General features: G+C 36.8%; 1 protein-coding gene across 5 annotated transcripts in view; it reads left to right on the top strand.

The window, feature by feature from the left end:
- The window catches only part of MBTPS2 (membrane bound transcription factor peptidase, site 2), a 63,924-nt gene that overhangs the window by 30,787 nt on the left and 13,238 nt on the right, over positions 1-19,899 (top strand). For 4 of the 5 annotated variants that reach the window (XM_032678977.1, XM_032678974.1, XM_032678973.1 and 1 more), the window contains exons 4-9: positions 3,244-3,347; positions 5,722-5,849; positions 9,672-9,790; positions 10,762-10,942; positions 13,306-13,400; positions 15,660-15,855. In XM_032678977.1, coding sequence (XP_032534868.1) covers positions 3,244-3,347; positions 5,722-5,849; positions 9,672-9,790; positions 10,762-10,942; positions 13,306-13,400; positions 15,660-15,855 — 823 coding nt within the window. Of the gene's footprint in view, positions 1-3,243; positions 3,348-5,721; positions 5,850-9,671; positions 9,791-10,761; positions 10,943-13,305; positions 13,401-15,659; positions 15,856-15,987; positions 16,053-19,899 lie in introns of all 5 variants that reach the window. The other variant, XR_004355221.1, reaches the window with a different exon arrangement.

The following is a 19,899-nucleotide window of genomic DNA, read 5'->3' as shown; positions in this document are numbered from 1 at the left end:
AGGCTGTAATGGAAGAACTGGCATTGCCTTACAACAGTTTTAATCTGGAAGGGTTCCTACCCACCTTTTGTACCCCAGCAGTGCTATCTGGCCAAAATGTGTGGTCATTTTCCAGAACTGCAGAAGGTCCTGTGAGATTTCTCTGCCTTCTGCTACATGGCTTAGAGCAGGGGTGCCCAGGCATTTTACTCTAAGTACTCAGTTTTTCTAGTGAACAGAAGTTGAGATTTTTCTGTTACCATAATAGACCGTTCTGTAAATGTTAAACTAACTGCATGGAGCTAGACTTAAAAAATTACATGAGTGCAGGAAGCCTGATTATTATTAGCATGTGCCATAAACCTGGTGCCTTTGGATGGTTGGGTCTGTTTCACACATGCAGGTGCATATAGTGAATGCAGAATGTGTTGGCAAAAACAGGCAGTGAGATCTGAGAGACAACTGCTGGCACTGCCACTGTCATCACCCACTCCACAGCCTGCTCCTGAATTATTTCCAGAAACAGACAGGAATGGGCAGTATGTGCATCCCACAGAGCACAAGTGGAACTTGAGACAGAAAATTTTTAATTTACGTGCCAATGGGGTCTCTCCTAACCATGTGTGTCTATTACATTCTGGAGTAAGAAAAGCCTCCCTTACATCTTCATTTCCTGAAATCATTATATGAATCTATCCACTTCTGTGACACCAGAGTAAAGTGGTCTTTGTCGATATATTGCTCTTTGGAGAAAATAACATAGAGACAGCCAAAGTAAAGATGAGCCTTTGGAATTAATCTGGTGTGAATTGAAACAATGAAAGAAGAAAAGTAGGACAATGTTTGCAATTCAGTGTGGAATTGATTCCTCAGTGACTGCCTGTGGCAATATGACTGTATTCAAACTGAGCATTGACTGGCACTGAGAACAATTTACTATATAGGGATAATGTAATGTCATGTATGGGGATATGGTTACTTCTCCTAACTTAACTCTTCCTTTCCTACCTCATTCTTTTGTTCCTGAATGGTCACAGTTGTATAATTCTGCTTTTAATGAATTTCAGTATTCTTTTTAAGGGGAATGAGCTAGCCTAAGTTGACACAAAACAGTGACCCATTTATGGTTGTTAAGAGGTGAAGAACAACTGAGGATGACCTTCTCATTTAAATTATTTACTTGTATTTGACTGCCTGGAGGAGAATGAGTTAGTTAAAAAAAAAAAAAAAAAACCAACAAAACACACTACTTTTTCTTTTTTAACTTAACTTTAGCCTGTGGCATAAATCTGTTTAACCTTTTAGCCTTTGGCTATGGAGAGAGGGAGGAACAATTCTGCTAATGTTTTACTAAGATTTTTGTACCCTTCCTCTTTTGGTCAGTCATGTACTTTGTTTAAAATACTTAACTGTAGGTAACTGGGCTGTTTTTCTTCAGCTTCCCTCTGTGTTGGTTGCCTATTGACAAAAATAGGAAGGAGGCAGATCAGTTACTAGCAAAGGATCTTTTATTAAAGGCATTTCCAGAAGACCATAAAATATAAGATGACGTACTTTTTTACAAAATACTGCTATTGGTTTCAGAACCCTTCATGAGAGGCAGCTTCTGTTTTAGGTGAATCTGAAAATAGCTTCTTTGATGTGAAGTGTGAAAGCAGGGTGCTGTGTTCTAGCAGGCCATAATCCTGGTGGTATTGAGATGGCAACTCTTGGTATGGCTATCTGTCCTCCCACTGCAGAGGGCCACTGGCAACAGCACTTGGAAATGCTTTAGTGCCAGCAGCTGATGCTGCAGTACAACCAAGGGATGCTCAAAGAATGGAGAGCAGGTGTCTTCATCCAGTGAGGTACCACAGTCGTACCAGTTAAGATAAATATCTTAGTCATGATCACACTCTGGACAGAATTTGTGGAATTATTAACATTAATGAAAACAATCTTTTGAAGGATTTATTTTAGCTCTTTCAGCCTATTGTAGAGTTCTGCTGCATGGGTAGGTGAATGCATGTAAGTGTGGAATGTGCAGAACTGAATGGAGGTAGAATCAAACCTGCTCTGGATCTGCAGTTGGATTTGCACCCTTTGGGTTTCCACAGGGCTGGTTTTTATAGAGTCCTATAAACAGGCCAGAAATTTTTGACTATAGCATCTCTTTTGTGACACTGGGTTGCAATTCAAGTTGTGTTCACATCAGCTGTTAGTGACTGCAGTGGACTGCACCCTGCCTCCAGTGGAAAAAGCTGTGGAACAGACAAGAGAACTGCCCCAGAGAAGCAGCAGAAGTGGCCTTATCCCACTGCAGCATGGCCCTGAGGGGAGGTGGAACTGGGCAGGACGGAGGTCCGTCAGGAGGAAAGAGGGGTTGGTTCCTAATTCTTTGAGAAGTGACCGCACTGAAGCATGTCTGGAAGCAGCTGGTGTCTCGTAACTGGTGCAATGAGGGACCTGGTGAATGGTGGGAATCCACCAACAGGAAGAATACAAGGGGCCTGCATATTATGTCTTATGTAAATTAAAATACTGTGCTTGTTTCAAGTGGTTTTTTTAAGGTTAAATTGCCATATGTAGACAACCAAAACTACATAGATGAAAACAATAGGTGAAAATTACCTTTATTTTGACCCTGTAAACTTGGGATAATCTTATAATTTGTATAGGGAGAGAGAAGGGAGACTGTTCAGTCACTTTTTACAACTCATAGTGTTTTAAGTGCCATACAGTTTTTATTGTTTTCTTTTGGGGGGTGGATCTTCTCTATAGCTACATGATGGGCTGCAGGAAATTGAGAACTAAGAATTTTAGTAAGCTCAGAATTGCCAAGCCTGTTTTCTTTTGGGGGGTGGATCTTCTCTATAGCTACATGATGGGCTGCAGGAAATTGAGAACTAAGAATTTTAGTAAGCTCAGAATTGCCAAGCCTGTTTTGAGTGGAATTCTGCGTACGTTTTTATGAACTTCTCAAGCTTAATATAGTGTAGGACACATTTGGTCGGGGCTGTGGAGAATAAATAGGGCAGGGAGAAGGCTTTTGTGCCTGGAGAGCTATTTAACATTCAACAAAAGGATATATATTTAATATATGTTACAATACATTGGATACGTTGGGAAAAGAGGTGCAAAGTGATAGTGTTGCATGAGAACAGTCCCCGTGCTGTTGTGGTTCTGAGGAAGCTGAGAGCAGAAATTTTAGGGGTAAAAGGATTTGTCTTTGTACCTCTTGGTTTCGTCCTGTGTTTTGTTTTGTTGTCATGCCCACATCAACAGGTGCCTGGTGTCAATTTGCCTGTCAGCCAGCTGACCTATTTCTTCTCTGCAATCCTCATCAGCGGTGTGATACATGAAGTCGGCCATGGGGTGGCAGCTATTCGGTAAACACAAATTGCTTTTCTCCTACTCTCTACCAACAAAGCCTAATATTCCAGAGCAGTTACCCGAGAATGTTGTTAACACTGTTTTGGTTTATCTTGAGAGACTGTTCAGTCTGTATTTCATAGCTTCCTTACATTTTAAGTTTGGAAGGATGTACAATTAAGGATAGAGTTTTAATGCAGTGTCTACTCTACAGATAATGAGAAAGGACTTCTGCTTTGCAAATATACAGTGCTATAATAATGCTTCTTTTAAGTGGTCCTGTTTTTCACAGAGCAATTTCATTTCTGCACCTGTGGCAGTTGAAGAGGACCCATGTGCTGTTGCACAATGATACTTTAAAATGGATCTTAAATTATTTGTTTAAACATGGCTTGTGAAGTAGCATATGAATGAGTTGAAGCAATAACTCAGTCAAATGTGATTTGCCCGTTAACGTCAGGGATTTATTACTTTTGATCAAATTGTATTTTTAATGTCCTTAACTATGATGATTACTTCACAAAACTTATTTGACAAGTTTAGTCATTCCTGTTAAATGCCACTCCAGCATAAGAAGGTTGGGAGGTGATTACTGGGACTGATATTCAGGTGTCTTCCTTGTTTCTCCTGGACAGCATCATTATCTGTCCTATGAGCGTGAAGCCCTAAGTTGTTTCTCTGATGTTCTTAAGCAAACAACTTCATTTTCCCCCATTACTACCTTTTTTTATGACCCCAAAAGTTCTCAATTAAAGGGGTGGCTTGGGACTCTGTGTTTCGTATGCTCTGTTTGTCTTTCAGCTTTTTTCCCCCAAATAGTCACAGGGATTTTTCCACAGAAGATGAAGCTCTTGCTCTTGCTCATCCCACCACAGGAAGAAACAACAAAATTTTCTTACATTTTGCTGACTGACTGCAGAGAAACTAGGAGTAATTACAGAGCTCTTTTCAAGTAGAAAGAACAATGCTTATGTCTGATATCTTTATTCAAGATCTAGAGCAAACATTCTGAATATTCAATTTTGGGTTATGTTTTTGTCAAAAAATTGTTTCCCAGATGTTTCCAGGAGAGAAATTAGTTTGTCCAATGTATACCTTGGCAGCCAATGTTGCTACTGCTGTTTTCTGCTTGACTTTATTTTCTTCCTAGACCAGTTGGGTCTATAGTGCTGTTACTGTAAATTCTCAGGGTCTAGGCTTTCTAAATAGCTGTGGGCAAATTTCATTATTCTGCCAAGTCACTTAGCCTTCCTGAAATCTAATAAACTTTTGGCAACTTCAGTGCAAGGTAATGTTAGCAGTGAACTACAAGAGCTTGAAATATTTGATCCTTAGCTTAGTCAAGGCTTTTACCAAAAAAGTCGTCGACTTCTTCTTCACTCTGTGCCTTCTACCCAAGTCATGAAATCATATATAGGTGTTAGAGTGGCTGTTACTAATTGGTAGCATGGGTGAGTCTGGTGAGTTAGCTCCACAGAATTAGTGTATGATTTCATTCTGAAAAATTTTTTGTATTTCTGTTCTTTATATATACACAGTAAACAAATAAATGTGAATACATAAAATGTTATACCCAGTATACTGTCTCAGTAAAGATATGGTATTAGCTGATCTGTGCCTGATTTGTCTTGTTACATGATTGTCTCCTGCCTAACAAAATTTCTAGCTTCAGAAAAACTTAATGTATTTGTTCCAAAACATTCCACTTAAAAGCAATTTTAAAACCTCTGAAAAAAAAATATTATCTGTATGATAGTGTCAGCTACTAATATATTTAAATAGAATCATAGAATTGTAGAATATTAAGCGTTGGAAGGGCATTAGCATTTGTCCTTTTAACCTCTCGAGTTGTTTTCATTTTCTCAGATTACATTTCCCTCATTTTTGTTAGTTTACAATTTACTCTAAATTTCATTTAGGAGAAACAAAGATATTGTAAATTCCAGAAACCTATAAATGTTTCTTTAAAAAGGAAGCAATTGCTTCTTGCAGATAATTTTTCATAGATGACTTTGAAACTGCTTCCTACAGGCTGCCTTTTTTTTTTACTTAAAAGAAAAAAATACCCCAAATGTTAAAATATATTTTAACTTGAAAGTAGGTGGGTTTTTAAAAAAAGTATTTTATGTATTACCAGGAGAAAGGAAGCTGACCTTATCCTTTATTTTTTACCAGACTCACAGATGAGTGCTGCTTCAACATGGCAACTACTGCAGAAAACATTCTGTACTTTAATTATCTTTCAGTTATTGGTATTATGAAAAATAATTTCATTTATAATTATAATTTTAATTATTTTTGTTGTCAAAAATACATGTGCTATGTAGAATCTCTCAGTTTTTCTTTTGTTTATTTGCAGTAACACCACTACGTTTTTCTTTTCTTTTTAAGAGAACAAGTACGATTTAATGGATTTGGGATTTTTATCTTCATTGTCTATCCTGGAGCATTTGTTGACCTTTTCACAACTCACTTGCAACTGATATCTCCTGTCCAGCAGTTAAGGATATTTTGTGCAGGTAATAGTTTGTGCTCTTTAATTAAATCTTTGCTTAGCACTGTTACTTATTCTACAGGCATCATTTGTGAATCTTTGATAGAGCATTTAAGGTTTAGAATGAAAAAGTACCCAAGCTTCTCTTCACCTAAAGATGATCCTCCTGTTCTGAACCTACATTGTCATTTCAGAAAATCATTTGATCACTGTCCATATTGTGCTACTTTCTGGGCTAGAGATGTCTGTTCCTAGTGTCTTAAATGAGTACCAATTTCCTGTCATGAAAAACATTGTATTCTAGATCTGATTCAGAATAGTTGTGCATAAGAAATTCCAGTTGTATGGTTGGGGAAAAAAATGTAGTTTCTGACCTTCCTCTCATTAGAAAAAGCTCTTACACCAGCTCAGGTGCAGAAGCACCTTTTTGTCTTTTTTGTTTGTTTGTTGTGTGGGTTGTTTTTGCATGTCATATGGCCTAAGTAACAAAACCTTGGAGCACATGAGCTGGAAAATACTCAGTCAGAAGATGTGGTATAAGAACACAACTTGCTGTCACAGGTGAACATCCTTGAGCAATTCAGTACCATTTTTGCAATAGGAGCAATCTATTTTTCAATAGTATTGTAAGTGATTTTCATTGACCTGTGAGTTGTGTTATTATACAGGTCACTGTGTTTTGATATTGCCATCAGGAAGAAATAAAGGTTAAAATACCAATGTCCAAAGAGAATCATAGGTTATGGCTCCAAATAACCTCCAGATAGTTTTGACTTGATGTTTTTTGAAGTCCCTGGCTGCTGGGAAGTAGAGCCCTGTTGCTCTGGAAAGTCAAACTGAGACTGTGTTATTCTGCCTGAACCACTTGTATGATTCTTTCTATAGACAAAAGTGGTTCCCAAACAACTGAAACGGAGATAGAGAAGTTATTTTCTTGGTTTAGTTCTTGATACTGATGATTTTCTATTGCAGGGGACAGTAGGCTAGCAGCCAGCTTGTTGTAATGTTTAGTTTCTAGCGTTGTTTCTTGAATATTGTATCTAAAACATCATATAGTGTGTAGACATACGGAAGCCTTTAGCAAACTTGTTTTCAAGCTTTCATAAATCAAGTAAATAAGTACAAATGTTAGGTAAGTTAATATATCTATATTCCAAATATTCTAATCAACAAAAATAATTCAATGCAATAAGCTAATTTTTACGAAGCCCAATTTCTCAAATTAATCAATTTCCATTTTCAGCTTCAGTGAATAGAACTGAAAGAAAAGACATTGATTTTCAAAATGGTTGCTTACATAGATTCCTGAGAAATTATCTAGAAAAATTAGATTCTAAACTGTAATAGAAAATAATTGTTTGCATGTTTTGATGGCAAGCAAACACTTATAATAATTTGTCATGTTTCTTGGGAAACCTGAAATAGGGTAATACAAGGTAAGGAGCAAGCACACTGCAAGACTGGCTAGCATGAACAGCTTGTTTTCAGTTTAGTTATAAGTAATACATGCCTTTTTTTACAGTTAATGATTGATATGTTTCAGAACTAGGATATTTGATAATGATAAAATGTTACTCAGTAAACAACTAATTTGCTTTAATTGTCAGAACAGTTGAATGAGCCTATTCTCAGTGTTCAGAAGATTTGAATTTACAGAGACATGCTTTCAGATTTTTGTATGGCAGCCAAGTAACAGAGCTAGAGTAGAGGACAACACTAAATACTCCACCTATACTTTGGAGATTAAGCAGTATATTTGTTGTACAGCAGATGGCATCGTGAGTTCAAGCAAATGAGAATTCCTGCAAGACTTGTAGTATTTAGAACATAATTTCATACCTGCTAGAGGAAAAGTGCTTCTGTGCAGAACTTTCTTGTAATTAGTTCAAGTATTTATATTACTTTTTAAGATAATTTTAATACATTTTGTCTAATCTTTAACAGGAGTTAAATATTTTTTAAATTAATTATCTTTTAAAAATTTAATAATTCATAAATTATTTTAAGGTGGTTTAAGAGTTGTGTAAAGTGTTCCTTTTTAAATATAAGGAATTAAGTATCATAGGATGAGGCTGTTTTAGCAAGATGAAGTTGAAGGTATACTGAGCAGTGTGCCTCTACAGGTATTCTCATTTTGAGCATGTTTATTTTTCTGTGGATCACCTGGGATGAGTTTGAAACCTTTCTATTTTAGACTTTTCTGCTGTATTCCACACAGCTAACTGTCAATTATGGCAGTAAGGCTCATGTTTTCTGGCTGTTTGAAAGTATTCCTTGTCACACTCTAGCAATTCCATCACCTCTTTCTTATTTATTATTATGAGGTTGAGGTTTTTTTCAGTTTTCTCTCTGTAGCAGCCACTCTCTTGCAAGGGAATTTTGTTTCCATTTTTCATTTTTATCTTTTGTTAAGCTGTGAAACTGAAAAAAATATTTTTAAGATAAAAAGGTTAAAACAATACAGTTAAAAAATTTACTTACTGCTTTGGGATTTGTTGCATTTGTGTGTCTGTTCGCGCATATGTGTGTGTATGTGAGATAAGGAGTACTGATTGCAGAAACATTTCCTCTATCTGATTGCCTTTCAGTGAGATGCAATTAAAAACTATAGAAAGAGAAATTACTTTGAGAAGTGTCTGCTAGTGGAAATGGCAACAAACCCTTACTTCAAGTACTTCAAAAATGTCTCTCATTTCTGCAGAATTAGAAGTGTAAAAGAAGACCAGGTGAGATGTAGAGATAGAGAGGGGAGATAAGAGTCTGCCATATGTTCCCATTCCTGTGTTATATACACTTCAAGAAAGATAGGTTTAATATGTTTTTAGATATATTTACTTCAATTCCTGTCCTGTAACTGCACTGTAAATACAGAATTGAATCAAACTCCTCGTAATAAGACGAATCACTGTAAGAAGGAAATAAGGAGTCTTTAACATTGCAGTGTTCCTGCATTGTTCATACAAAATGTTTGTGTAAGAACACAAACTCAGTGAGAAAATTGGAACAGTACTGAATGTGGAAAGCCATAAAGCTTTGCTAATGAAAGCCAACTGTGTCTTATGATAGTCGTTCATTTCCTCCTATGGAGAACAACATACTATAAAGATCACAATTGCAAATATGTTCCCCAGAATAATGTGTCAGGAAATGCTGATTGCACAACTTAATTTCTTGATGTGGTTTTAGGTCCAGATTTTCTTGTCAGAGAAGCCTTTTTTTCAAATAATTTTCTAAACTCCTTTAGCACATATACTTGTAATAATTTTAATTGAAATAATGGAGATAACCATGACAAATCCTGAATTGCCACTAAATTTCAAACATCTTGCTGACTAGGGCAAACAGCATTTATTAAAAAAATAAGCCCATTATTCATAAATTCAGCAGTTTATTGTGATAGAAGGTGACAAGTACTACATTTCATTCGTTTTTTTATATATTTATGATTGAAGACAACTCTATAGATGGAAACTGTATTTTAATAATTGATTCAGAAGCCCAGTTTTTCTTCTGGGTACTCTGCTCACTGCATACATAGAAAAGTAGTGCTACATGATGAAATCTCCATGTGGTAGAATGACACCTTAGAAGTGGACTGTCTTTTCTGATAGTATAATTCTCAGGGGCTCAGAGATTTGTTTGAAACTTCTTTACAAAGTGGCATCATAGAAACGAAAGTTTGTAAAGTAATGTATGTATTCTTCTTTTATGCCTATGTTCAACACTAATTAACTTTTTATCCATTCTTACAGTAACAATTTCAGGAAAGTTAATTAGAAGGTAGCTGTAGAAAAATTTCAAAAGCAACTTTGTTTTTATTTAGAATCTTTTTTTTGCTTCTTTTTAGGGGTGTGGCATAATTTTGTTCTTGGTGTTGCCAGTTTCATGGTTTTGTTTCTGCTGCCAGCCATTCTCTTCCCTTTCTATTACACGGGTGTCGGGGCACTTGTCACTGAGGTTGCAGAGGTAAGAAAAGATCTTTGCTGGTTTCATGTTATATGCTTTGTGACCTGAAATGTATCTCTATCTCTTATTAGCACAATCAGATTTAGTCAGTGCAGCACTCTGCAGAATCAAATATATTGAACTTTTTGCTTAAGGTTTTCTTCTTAATCTCATGTGTTTTAATATTAGTAAATAAAAGAACATAGTGTGAATAATTATAGACTATTCAGCATACTGTAAAACTGTGTAGGCATTTGAGATGAGTTTGCAGCTTATTTCTGGGGGGGGGTTAACTTTTTTTCAGTATTGGCACAAAGCAAATCTACTGGAAACTGCATTATCACTCTAGTTACTGTTATCTGGTTTTAATGTTGAAGATCATTTTGGGCTGAGTTCCTTGTTTAGTCAGCTGGAAGCAAAGTAGAGATAGACTTCTGAGATTCTGGAAAGGCCTGATTTTTTTTCTGACAATCAAATACAGCATAGTTGGACAGCACAGCTGAAAGGATTCCGCCTTTCTTCGATCTGAAAGTCAACTGATATAACTGAGGGAGAGAGTGACATTTATTATGCTTTATTACCTTTTAAAGGATAGGTACACACCACTTTCTTGGAAGTTTCAGGGTATTCATTTAAGTTCCTTGAACTTAATATGTTGTGGGGCTTCTTACCATTTTATGTTTTTTTGTCTTATTGTTTTATGAAAACAATTACTCAAATTTGAAGAGGTCCTAGGGACACTTGGAGGTCCTCCTTTCTTCCCTTTCTTTCTTTTCCTTCTTTGCACTCAATAGTCATTATTTGTAAAGGATGGTATTTTTTTGTAATGCTTTTATCATAAATTGAAATAATCAGTTCTAGTGGAGTCTGAAATTTTGTTTCTAGGGAAATAGTATCTTAACCAAAAGATTTCATAGTTATTCAGTAGAACCGTAAACTAATCTGTATAGTTTTAACTACAATAAGATGGCTGACTTCACTGTTTTTCTCAGGATTCTCCTGCCAATGGACCAAGAGGTCTTTTTGTGGGAGACCTTGTCACTAACCTACAAGACTGCCCAGTTTATAATGTGGAAGACTGGAATTCCTGTCTGGGAGACATTTCAGAGAAGTCACAGGTTGGCTACTGTGTAAGTGCAGCCACCCTACAGCAATTAAGCTTTCCAACTAGAGGTATGACTTTAGGTGCTCTCCTCATTATTTTATGTAGTAATTAATTTATATTTTAATTTTATCATGTTTGAAAGACTGTTTTGAATTTAGGATTTGTTGTTGGGGTCAGATTTCTCATGAGTCAAGTCTGCTATCCCATCTTAAGCAGTTACCAGTGCTGTTTTGTGAAATCTGGAAGTTGAGGTCAAGGTAGACAGAAGAATTTCTCTTGTTTTTCAGTCATCCTTTACAAATAACCCTGTATGATCTGAATAATAAAATTTGCTTCTTCAGAATATTGCAAAACTTGGTTATTATCAGTAATGCAATTTTCTCCTCTATTTTAAGTTCCATTAACTTAAAATCACTCAGTGGTCTTTTCCAGATGTAAACTCCATGCATTACCTTAAAGCTTTGATCAGCGTGACATTGCAAATTGTATGGCTTAACCCAGTGATGTGCTTTATTATGGTCACTTCTTCTGATGTGTCTCACTATACTGGTTTTATGTCATTGCCCATAAACTCAGTTTTGTCTAGATTGCACATATCGCTTCTGGAAGTCAGTCTGTTTCCATTTATACATTAGAGTGCTTGTTGCTATAAGGGCTTAGCCCTGAGAAACAAAAAAAAAAAAGTGAACTGAACTAAACCAGAACAATAAACAAAAGTTAAGTAGAACAAAAAAGAACAGTCAAGTTAAATTGGCTGAATGTCTCATGACATGCCCTAAAGCTCTCTAGACTTTCTTACATGCAAGCATCCATGGAAACTGAATTCCAAAGGTAAGGGGCTGCTGCTGAGCAAAACCTATATGATGCTATTCAGAGCTTTAAAATTTTCACTGCATTTTTCCATCATACTGGAAATAAACAGGAGGTCAGGCAACTCGACTGCCCTTGTTTGATGCATTGTAGTACTTTTGTGAGACTGAAAAGGTAATTTTTTTTTTTTAGTATGTAAGGAAAATAATCTTACAGCTGGAACTAAGATAAATATTTAAACTGGAAACTAGTGGAGTATGGGTAAGAACCTGCTTTTAGAGACCTGACAGTTTGGATTATGCCTCTGAAGAGGAGGGCAACTTTGGCACATGCTTTCAGCTGGGCAGGGCTGGTAAGAACCAATTCTCAGGCACTGTAGGTATATGTATGCTGAGGTTCTGCTGTTCTCTGAAATGCAATTTCAGAGTAATGGGTAATAAAACTGCATATTCTGCAGTTGAACCAGTCCTATTTAGATTGAAATACTAGAGGCTTAGTACTGGAGGCTTGGTATTGCTTCCAAGCTTGGTTGCTTTATTGTGTTAGCAGCCCTTTGTCCCCACTGCTACCTTCTAATCAGACTAGTCTGTCTGCATTTTCGGAGTCATAAGCCTCCAGCAGTGAGAAATATTCCTCTGAAATTAAATGAACTCTGTTTGGTCTCTAGCAGCTGTCATTTATCAAAACCTTGACAGTTCACAATTTGACATAAATACAGAGTATCAATAAAAATATATATAGCAAATGGACCCCATCTACTTGATCATAAAACAAATGGAGAGTAAACTATTTGAGTATGAAGCTAGACAGAAAACAATGCTCCAAGGACCTTCCTGAAATTAAAGTGTTTTCAATGTAGTTTATAAGGAAACTAATTTCATGGTCATTCACTGTTCAAAAATCTATGTGGTTTCTTAGCCTCAGGGTACTTGAAGAAAGGTTTGTATGGTACAGTGCTTGCACCTGTAAGCCCCAGGCATAAAGCTCCATGTTACTGCTCTCCTAAAGAAGGTACTGCAGTTGCTATTATACAGGTTCTTATAGTGATCATTGTTTAGTGTGTGTTTTTTAAGCAGTTGTTGCACAGTTAGTTAGGCTGCTTTCATTTAAAGAGCATCTGTGCAAAGATTCCAAACTAGTTAAATCATGGTTTAAAACATCATTTATTCACTGCTGCAACCCTCAAGGTTTGAAAAGCCTTCAAAATTTGAATCTTGTAAAGGCCTTCACATTTTACAGAGTATGTTTTGGGCCTTGTCATTTCCATAGCCAGCCAGTGACATCAGTACAGTAGTGGCTAAATAACTTCTATGCCAAACCTTGATGCAAGTTGGGGGCAATGAATGAAATGGTTTTTGTAACTCACAATGCTCAAAACCCTGCAGTGGTAGATGCCCAGTATCTCCAGGAGATTTATTAAGATGAAAAAATCAGTATGTGACATTCACACACATTGGTGGTGAAACTTATTTTTGGTTGTGACTGAATGTCAGCTATGCTGTGTGAATTACTATAATTCTCAAAGGCTGCAGGATGGTTGTTTTGCTTTATTCAGAGACTAATTTTTTTTTCAGGAAGTTACTATAATATCAACTGTTTGCTCTATCCCTATGTTCTTTAGTCTACAGAAGACTCGATGGCACAGTTGAATGTTGTAATAACAGCAGCCTCACAGACATTTGCTTTTCATATAACAATAAGTTGGACAGCCATCTGGTAAGTTGCTTCAACTGCTAATTCTCTTTGGTAAATCTAAAATTATTTAAATTAATTAGTAATATTTACCAACATTTATGCAGCATGCTCATGTGTTTAAAAATATCTACAGTTTGTAATAAAGGTATATATGTATATTATTCTCCCCATTTACAGCTTAAAACCCCACAAAATATTAATTATGATTTTTCCCGTAATCAATCAGAGAGTCTCTGGAAGAATCATGAAAAATCTTAAGAGCCCTCATTCCTTCAGGCAAAAAGACACCTAACTGACTTTCAGTATCCTGGATGCAGAACTGGTGAGAAAAAAGCAACTTTTGAGAAGAAGGTGAAATTGGCTTATTTTGGTGCTTCAATCTTTAAAGGTGTTGAGCACTATAGGCAAAGCAAAGCACTAGACTACCTGTTCAGTTATTTTGTTTGAAGTCAGTAGTGCTGCTCCCTAAGTTAAACAAAAAACATGCAGGAGAAAGTCCTAGAAGTTACCCAGTTTCTCAAAATGAGGGCCACTATTTGATTCCTTTTTCACCATGTTCATTTTCTTGTCATGTGAAAACATAAAGTTTCTCAGTAGGATTTTGACTTACTTCCTTCAAAAGAGAATACAGCAGCCTTCCAGTGTCTAAAGGGGCTACAAGAGAGCTGGGGAGGGACTTTTTACAAGGACATGTAGTGATAGGACAAGGGGGAATGGCTTTAAACTGAAGGGGAGGTTTAGGTTAGATATGAGGAATAAATTGATGCCCCATCCCTGGAAGTGTTCAAGGCCAGGTTGGGTGGAACTCTGAGCGCCCTGGTTCTAATGGAAAGTATCTCTGCCCACGGCAGTGGGATTGGAACGAGATGACCTTTATGGTCCATTCCAACCCAAACCATTCTATGACTCTATGAAAATACAGAGATGTTTGTTAAAATATGTGTTTCATATTGACAGTGATGGAATATTTCTATTGGTTCTCTTTACAAGAAAAAGAGCACAAGTATCAACTGTGTAAACTTTTTTACACATACCAGTTTGTTATTTTTCTGATCTCTAGTGATAAATGCTCAAAGAAATTCAAGTAAGCCTGTTCCAAATCTGCTATGTTTACAGTTTCTATGATGGTAAGCTTCCCACTCCAGGGTGTTTCTGTGGTATTTAACCACTAAGAATTGAGCACATTCCAGCGGTTCATTTGAAATATGGCAGTAACTGGTAACATCCTGGAGTTCAGCAAGATTTGATAAATCACTATCCCACTGAGCCTTGGCATTCTTAAGCTCATAGCTGCTACTTATGAACAGAGAAGAAATAAAAGCATCCAGAAGCCTGTGACCTTGTGACTTTCAAGTGTCCTTAGACTGGCTGTGAGTTTTTTAACAATTATTTTACATAGTCTTTGCAGTGCTGTGCAGACTATTTGAAAGTTTGTCCTCTCCCTCTCTTTGGAATAGGAAGGGCTTGTATCGAGCTTAATGGCAAGTGTCTGACAGGCATTTCTGGGGAGTGTAATGATCTAGTTAAAAAGTCAGAAATCACTTTTTTTTTTTTTTTGTCCTAAGGAAAACAGCAGATTAAGAACTTTCCTTGCTTGTGTTTTAAGAACAAAAGGAAAAGTGTCACTGAGCTTTTACGAGAAACATGAGGGGGGAAACCAATTTCCTGTTCCCTTCTGCTGTACTGTCTTCAGCCTGTCGGGAGTAAGAAAGATCTGATCTTTCAGTCTGTAGAGTGGTAGAGTTATAGGTAGGAGTTATAAGGACACAGCACTGCATTAAGTCCTGTGTTCATCTTAGTTGAGAATAGTTTCTTAGCTATCACACACCTGGTAGGTTTGTTGTTTTATTTACTGAACATAAGCTTTTGTTCGGCCAAACGAGGTTTTAGATCAATGAGGACTACAACTTCTAATACAGCTAAGTCACAAGTATGTTGATGCAGGCTTTGTCCATTAGAAATCACTGACTTATGTTTAGATGCCTTCATTTTTTGTTATGCAGGTATTTACCTTTCTAAAAATACTTTGCTTTGATTTTCGTGTATGTGCACACCCTTTCTTCCTCATTCCACTAAATATGGAGTGAAAGGTTGAATATGTATCAGGTAGAGGTTCTTCAGGATTTGACCAAAAAAAAAAACTAAGAAAAAAATCAGATTTCAGCTCTTCATGGGCTGATATCAGTGAGGCATTTCTTTTCTCTAAAAAGGAATATTTAGTTCTTTTATTCTGATCCCTTGGTAAATAACTTTCATAATCATTTCAAATGTCCTTTGCAGTATGCCTGTCTGCCAGCACGAAAAGTTATTGAAGCCAGCAAAGTTTGTCGAACCAACATGGACTGCCAGAAGGACTTTGTTCCAAGCTTTTGTGTGACTCCTTCTTTGGAGAATCAAACAAGGCTAATCAGGGTAAAGCATCCACCCCATATAGACATGCTGTATGTAGGACACCCCATGCATCTTCAGTACACAGGTTGGTATTATTTATTGAAGCAGTTTAGCAAAAACAATCTCCAATATGGTTTCCTTTGCCTGGCTGCTTGAACAAGGTCTTGGAATGCTTGTCAGTTAAATTGTTTAATGCAGAATCCATTTCTTGTTACAGCCAGTGGAGAGACATGGACTACTCAGGCCTAAAATGAAATGTGCACAGTGCAATGAGTTATGAAGGTAATAGAAACCATATGTGATATGAGATGGTTGTTTTTTTAGAAAAGTGTGAAAGGGCTATTTCTAGAACAGATCTTACTCAGGTTAGTCATAGGAATCAGATACCTGCATTTTCCTAGCACACAAACCTCTCCAGATGCTATTGTAAAATCTGTAGGCATCTTGCTCTAGCACCTTGCCTGAAATACTAGCATGGCTGCTTGAATCACACCTAATATGCAAGTATCAGTGGCAGATTCCCATGACTACAGAGCCACAAGTATTATCACAACATAGTCTTTTCCTGATTTATTCTTTTTTCATTTGATTGCCCTAAATTAAATAACATATAACAGTTTAGTTCCTTACTTTGAAATTCACTGTGGCTCTTCTTTGGGCAAGCTTATATACTTGAGCCAGGCATATAACTAAACAGTAATTCTGCTGCTGGAGAGAGTATGGAAAGAATGAACAAACTTATGAACATCCTACTTAGTAGCCTGAGTGACATGGTGAAATTTAGCTTCAGATGAGTTTTAAAAGGTTTTAAGTGTTAAACTGCTATCCCTTCCCATGAGGAACCTACCTGTTCCTCATAGTCAGCTGTACCTCTCAGGGTGATTTTACTTCAGACATTTAGAAGTATCTCCTTAACAAGGCATTGTACTTTTCTGAATAAACACTGGAATTTAGGTACAAAGGAGCTTTATAAACAGTAATGAAATCTGGTAGTGTAAAGCCATTAACATTCTTTCATATTTTTAATTAATCTGTTAGTCTTTATCTTTCTGTGCTGGTAATTTGATACTCTGTGAGGAGGTATTTATTTCAACTTTTTTTACAATATACCATCATTTAAGCCCCAAAGATGGTCTTTTTGTTTATTTCTGGCCTCTTGCCATTTAAGAGGAAAACATTGTTCACATGTGTGATATCAGCACACAGTTCTATATTTGTTGACATCTATTCCAAGTGGAGCAACATATTTTAAGAAGAGAGTTTTATAACTATATGGAATTCATTTTCTTGGTCTCTAACAATACAAATTATCAGTATTGTAGAACAATTGATGTTATTCTCTTTTCCAATATGTTGGAGCAATGGAGTTTTGGTCAGTGTTTCCTACTGAACAGCAATTCTGCAAAAGAATTGAACCTGCCAGTCGGCCAGAAGTCAGAAAAGAATGTTATTGCATCTGAAGAGGTAGTTCTACTTTAAGAAGTTACCGTGTGAAAATACCATTTACATACACATGTAGGAATATAATTCTAAAGTGATTTATTGTCCCTGGGAATTGTGCATTGAATGTATTAATTTGAAAGCTAAAAGCTTGACTTTATTACAAACTTTGCTGAAAATGCAACCTATGCTTTGTGTTCCCCTTGGAAAAACATCTGAGCTAAAATTCTAAAATCCCGGCTTGGGCAGCAGATAATCTACTGCACCATCATAGAGTTTCATGCATTCCAGTGAAACAGCTTCTAAATATTTCAAACTTAGTTTTGCACTGTACAATACTGGCTGGTGCCAACAGGTCTGGTGCAGGTTTTTGGTTTTTTATCAAATGTGACTAACCATTGGTATGGTTAGTGGTAACAATTTCTTTATGGTTAAGAAAAGAAAACAACTTCCTCCTCTACTGCGTGAGTTTTGAAACTGGAATGTGTTTTAGAGAAATGCCTTATTCTTTAGTGTGATCTTTCTGTCTGCAGGAAACATTACTTTTAGAGTGGTGCTACATTTGACATGCAACATGATACGAGAGTTGCACTAGGGTGTATTATGTCTTTACTTTCTCTAGAAATGCCAGTAATGTTTGAATAACCTTCTAAGATCACACATTTGTTATTTTTTACTTAGGCTTGTAATGTTGTCATGATAGTCCTGATTTATGGTGAAGCAGTAGTTATTTCATATTTCCATTTGAAGATAACTTCCAGATAACGTACTTTTAAAAATGTATATCCATAATAGCTACTTAGAAGAAATAGACTACAGCTTATTTCTATTAAATGTTTGTTTCCTCAAATTAAAATATCCTAGCAAAAATATTTTTTGTTGGTATGGATGCTATATATAGCAGTATTTCCAGTATTTAAAAAAAAAGCCCTGGAAGGAATCATAATCCTAAATGAACCTAAAGCGCTGGAGATTTGGCCAAAACTAAAACAGAAGGAATGATTAGGAATGCATGTTGTTTGGGACAGACACATTGATTAATCCTTTTAATTAGCATTCCTTCTGTAAAAAGTATCAAATGTAGTCCAATATAATTCATACTGTCAGTTTAATACACGTGGTATTACTCAAGACTTTTAAACTTTTCTTACTGCAGGCGGTTATGCTCTAGAGGCTCTCCCTGTGTTGGACAGATGATATGTAAGACTGAAATTGAGGGCCCTGTCAGTACTGCCATGTAACTTTGCACTGTTTCTTCTTTATTATGTGTGAAGGTTTTTATTCCCTCATGTGATTTCTGATACTGCAGAATTTTTGCTTCTTTCTCTGGCTCTTGTTGGTCGGAAAGAATCTGGTGACTAAGGTTCATATTTGGAATTCACACTACTTGAGGAAACATCATGTCCCTGAATGTTACTGTTGCCCATCAGGGATCAAAAACTGTGAGATTTCCTTCAAGAAAAGAAGATGGAACTTACCTAGGAGATAACTTCCTAGGAGATAATTTCCCTGAACTGGACTCCTACTTCTGTTGTATTTGAGTCTTCTTAAAAAAAAAGAAAAAAAAAGCCACTTCCTGGCTTTGGGCATGTTTATGAGCAACAACAGCTGTAATCCATGATGAAGGTCTTTGTGGTCCAGCTTGTTTTCTCAGTATTTCCATACTTGTTCACCCTTATCACTGAGGATGGTCCTTCTTTGCTTTTTACCCATACTTAAAGAATTACATGTATAGTTCTTCTGGAGACCACACAGAAATATCTCATGCCATGCTGTCCGTCTCCTCTATAGCATACATGCCCTTTCCCCTATGAAGAAGTTTTGAAAAGCTCTTTGGTCAACCTAGTCTCCCAGTCACTTCTAATTAAAATTGTGTCTGTTGTGCATTCTTCTTGATATTTGCCAACACCATCTAGCATTAGCCAACAAAAGAAATGTTATTTCCAGGTCAAAGAATTGTTTAATTAGAGTGGGAAAACAATGACTGTTTTCTCTCACCCAGGATCATTGCTGTTCACCTCTTCCCAGCAGTGTCTTTTTGAAGACAAGCCTTTTGTTATTCGTAGGAGGACAAATTTGCCTACTGCCATTAGGTTTAATCCGTTACAACCACTAAATTCATTGCCTCATATTACAGTGACTAGAGCTCAGTCCACCAACTTCCTGAAGAGTTTCTTTGTGTTTGGAGTTTGCTTCAGTAGCAAGGTTTGGAGTTTAGATCCATGTCTAGTGGCTGTTGATGGCAACAATTTGTTGTAACAACAAGGGAAGAAGATTAGTGATCCATTCTCAGTGTAGGCACAGCTTCAGATTCAGGGTGGTGACTTAGTGCCATTAGTCAAGCAGCAGTTAGGTTTTTGAAATTACAGTATATTGGAGTGTGTGTCTTTTGAAGCCTTTGAATACACTGGATGCCTCAGCCATTTTGCTATTTTGGCTCATGAACAAGAGGTCAGATCCGATGTTCTGATACCAGCCTTCAGCATGACGAGTTTGGATATCACTTGACCTGGATGTACATACAGACTGGGTAATGAGAGGCTGGAGAGCAGCCCTGCAGAAAGAGATCTGAGTGTCTTGGCCGACGGCAAGTTGAATGTGAGTCAGCAGTGCCCTGGCAGCCAGGAAGGCCAACCGTGTCCTGGGGGACATCAGGCAAAGCATCACCAGCTGGTCAAGGGAGAGGATT

Source organism: Chiroxiphia lanceolata, chromosome 2, assembly GCF_009829145.1.
Source record: "Chiroxiphia lanceolata isolate bChiLan1 chromosome 2, bChiLan1.pri, whole genome shotgun sequence".
Taxonomy (NCBI): domain Eukaryota; kingdom Metazoa; phylum Chordata; class Aves; order Passeriformes; family Pipridae; genus Chiroxiphia; species Chiroxiphia lanceolata.
The sequence above is the reverse complement of the archived record's forward strand: the minus strand, read 5'-3'. Positions and strand labels throughout refer to the sequence as shown.